Source organism: Carlito syrichta, unplaced genomic scaffold (genome assembly GCF_000164805.1).
Source record: "Carlito syrichta isolate Samal-C Ts95f unplaced genomic scaffold, Tarsius_syrichta-2.0.1 Scaffold166711, whole genome shotgun sequence".
Lineage (NCBI taxonomy): Eukaryota > Metazoa > Chordata > Mammalia > Primates > Tarsiidae > Carlito > Carlito syrichta.
In genome coordinates this window covers 445,316-446,466 of record NW_007110807.1, presented here as the reverse complement: position 1 = coordinate 446,466, position 1,151 = coordinate 445,316, and the positions used below count along the sequence as shown (strand labels likewise).

The 1,151-nt window shown below is 70.5% G+C and overlaps 1 protein-coding gene across 1 annotated transcript in view; it reads left to right on the top strand.

Moving 5' to 3' along the window:
- Positions 1–303: 303 nt before the first annotated feature.
- Positions 304–1,151, top strand: part of LOC103252543 (forkhead box protein B1-like) — a 1,058-nt gene continuing 210 nt past the window's right edge. The window contains 1 exon segment of the mRNA XM_008051138.2: positions 304–1,151. This exon segment is cut by the window's right edge and continues 20 nt beyond it. Within this exon segment, the coding sequence (XP_008049329.1) occupies positions 362–1,151 (790 nt within the window). The 5' untranslated portion in view covers positions 304–361.

The window sequence follows — 1,151 nt, the reverse complement described above, 5'->3', positions numbered from 1 at the left end:
GGGCGCGCAGCTTGGAACAACTTTAAGGTGAGCCGCTCTACTCCGCCTCGCCCCGCACCACCCCTCCCCCGTCCTCGCCCCAGGCCCGATGTGCTTCCCGGCTACCCTCGCGCGTCCGCCGGGTTCTCCTCCCGCGCTCCCTGGCTGGGTCCCACTCGGCGCGCAAAGTTGCAGGCGAAGGAGCCCGGGCGCCGGTCGCTCCGGCGCCGCAGCCCCCGCCCCCCACCCCGAAGCCCGTTCCTCTGCCCCGCGGTGTCTCTGCACGGCGTCGGTGCGGTCCCCCTCACCGCCTGCCCCCTTCCCAGATCCGAGCCGTCCGCCGCCCGTGCGGACCCCGAGCGCGGAGAGGGCGAGCGGGAAGATGCCTCGGCCGGGCCGCAACACGTACAGTGACCAGAAGCCGCCCTACTCGTACATCTCGCTGACCGCCATGGCCATCCAGAGCTCGCCTGAGAAGATGCTGCCGCTGAGCGAGATCTACAAGTTCATCATGGACCGCTTCCCCTACTACCGGGAGAACACACAGCGCTGGCAGAACAGCCTGCGCCACAACCTCTCGTTCAACGACTGCTTCATCAAGATCCCGCGGCGGCCCGATCAGCCCGGCAAGGGCAGCTTCTGGGCGCTGCACCCCAGCTGCGGGGACATGTTCGAGAACGGCAGCTTCCTGCGGCGCCGCAAGCGCTTCAAGGTGCTCAAGTCCGACCACCTGGCGCCCAGCAAGCCCGCCGACGCGGCGCAGTACCTGCAGCAGCAGGCCAAACTGCGGCTCAGCGCGCTGGCGGCCTCGGGCACGCACCTGCCGCAGATGCCCGCCGCCGCCTACAACCTGGGCGGCGTGGCGCAGCCCTCGGGCTTCAAGCACCCCTTCGCCATCGAGAACATCATCGCGCGGGAGTACAAGATGCCGGGGGGGCTGGCCTTCTCCGCCATGCAGCCCGTGCCCGCCGCCTACCCGCTCCCCAACCAGCTGACTACCGTGGGCAGCTCGCTGGGCACCGGCTGGCCGCACGTGTACGGCTCGGCGGGCATGATCGACTCGGCCACCCCCATCTCCATGACCAGCGGCGACTACAGCGCCTACGGCGTGCCGCTGAAGCCGCTGTGCCACGCGGCGGGCCAGACGCCGCCCGCCATCCCCGTGCCCATTA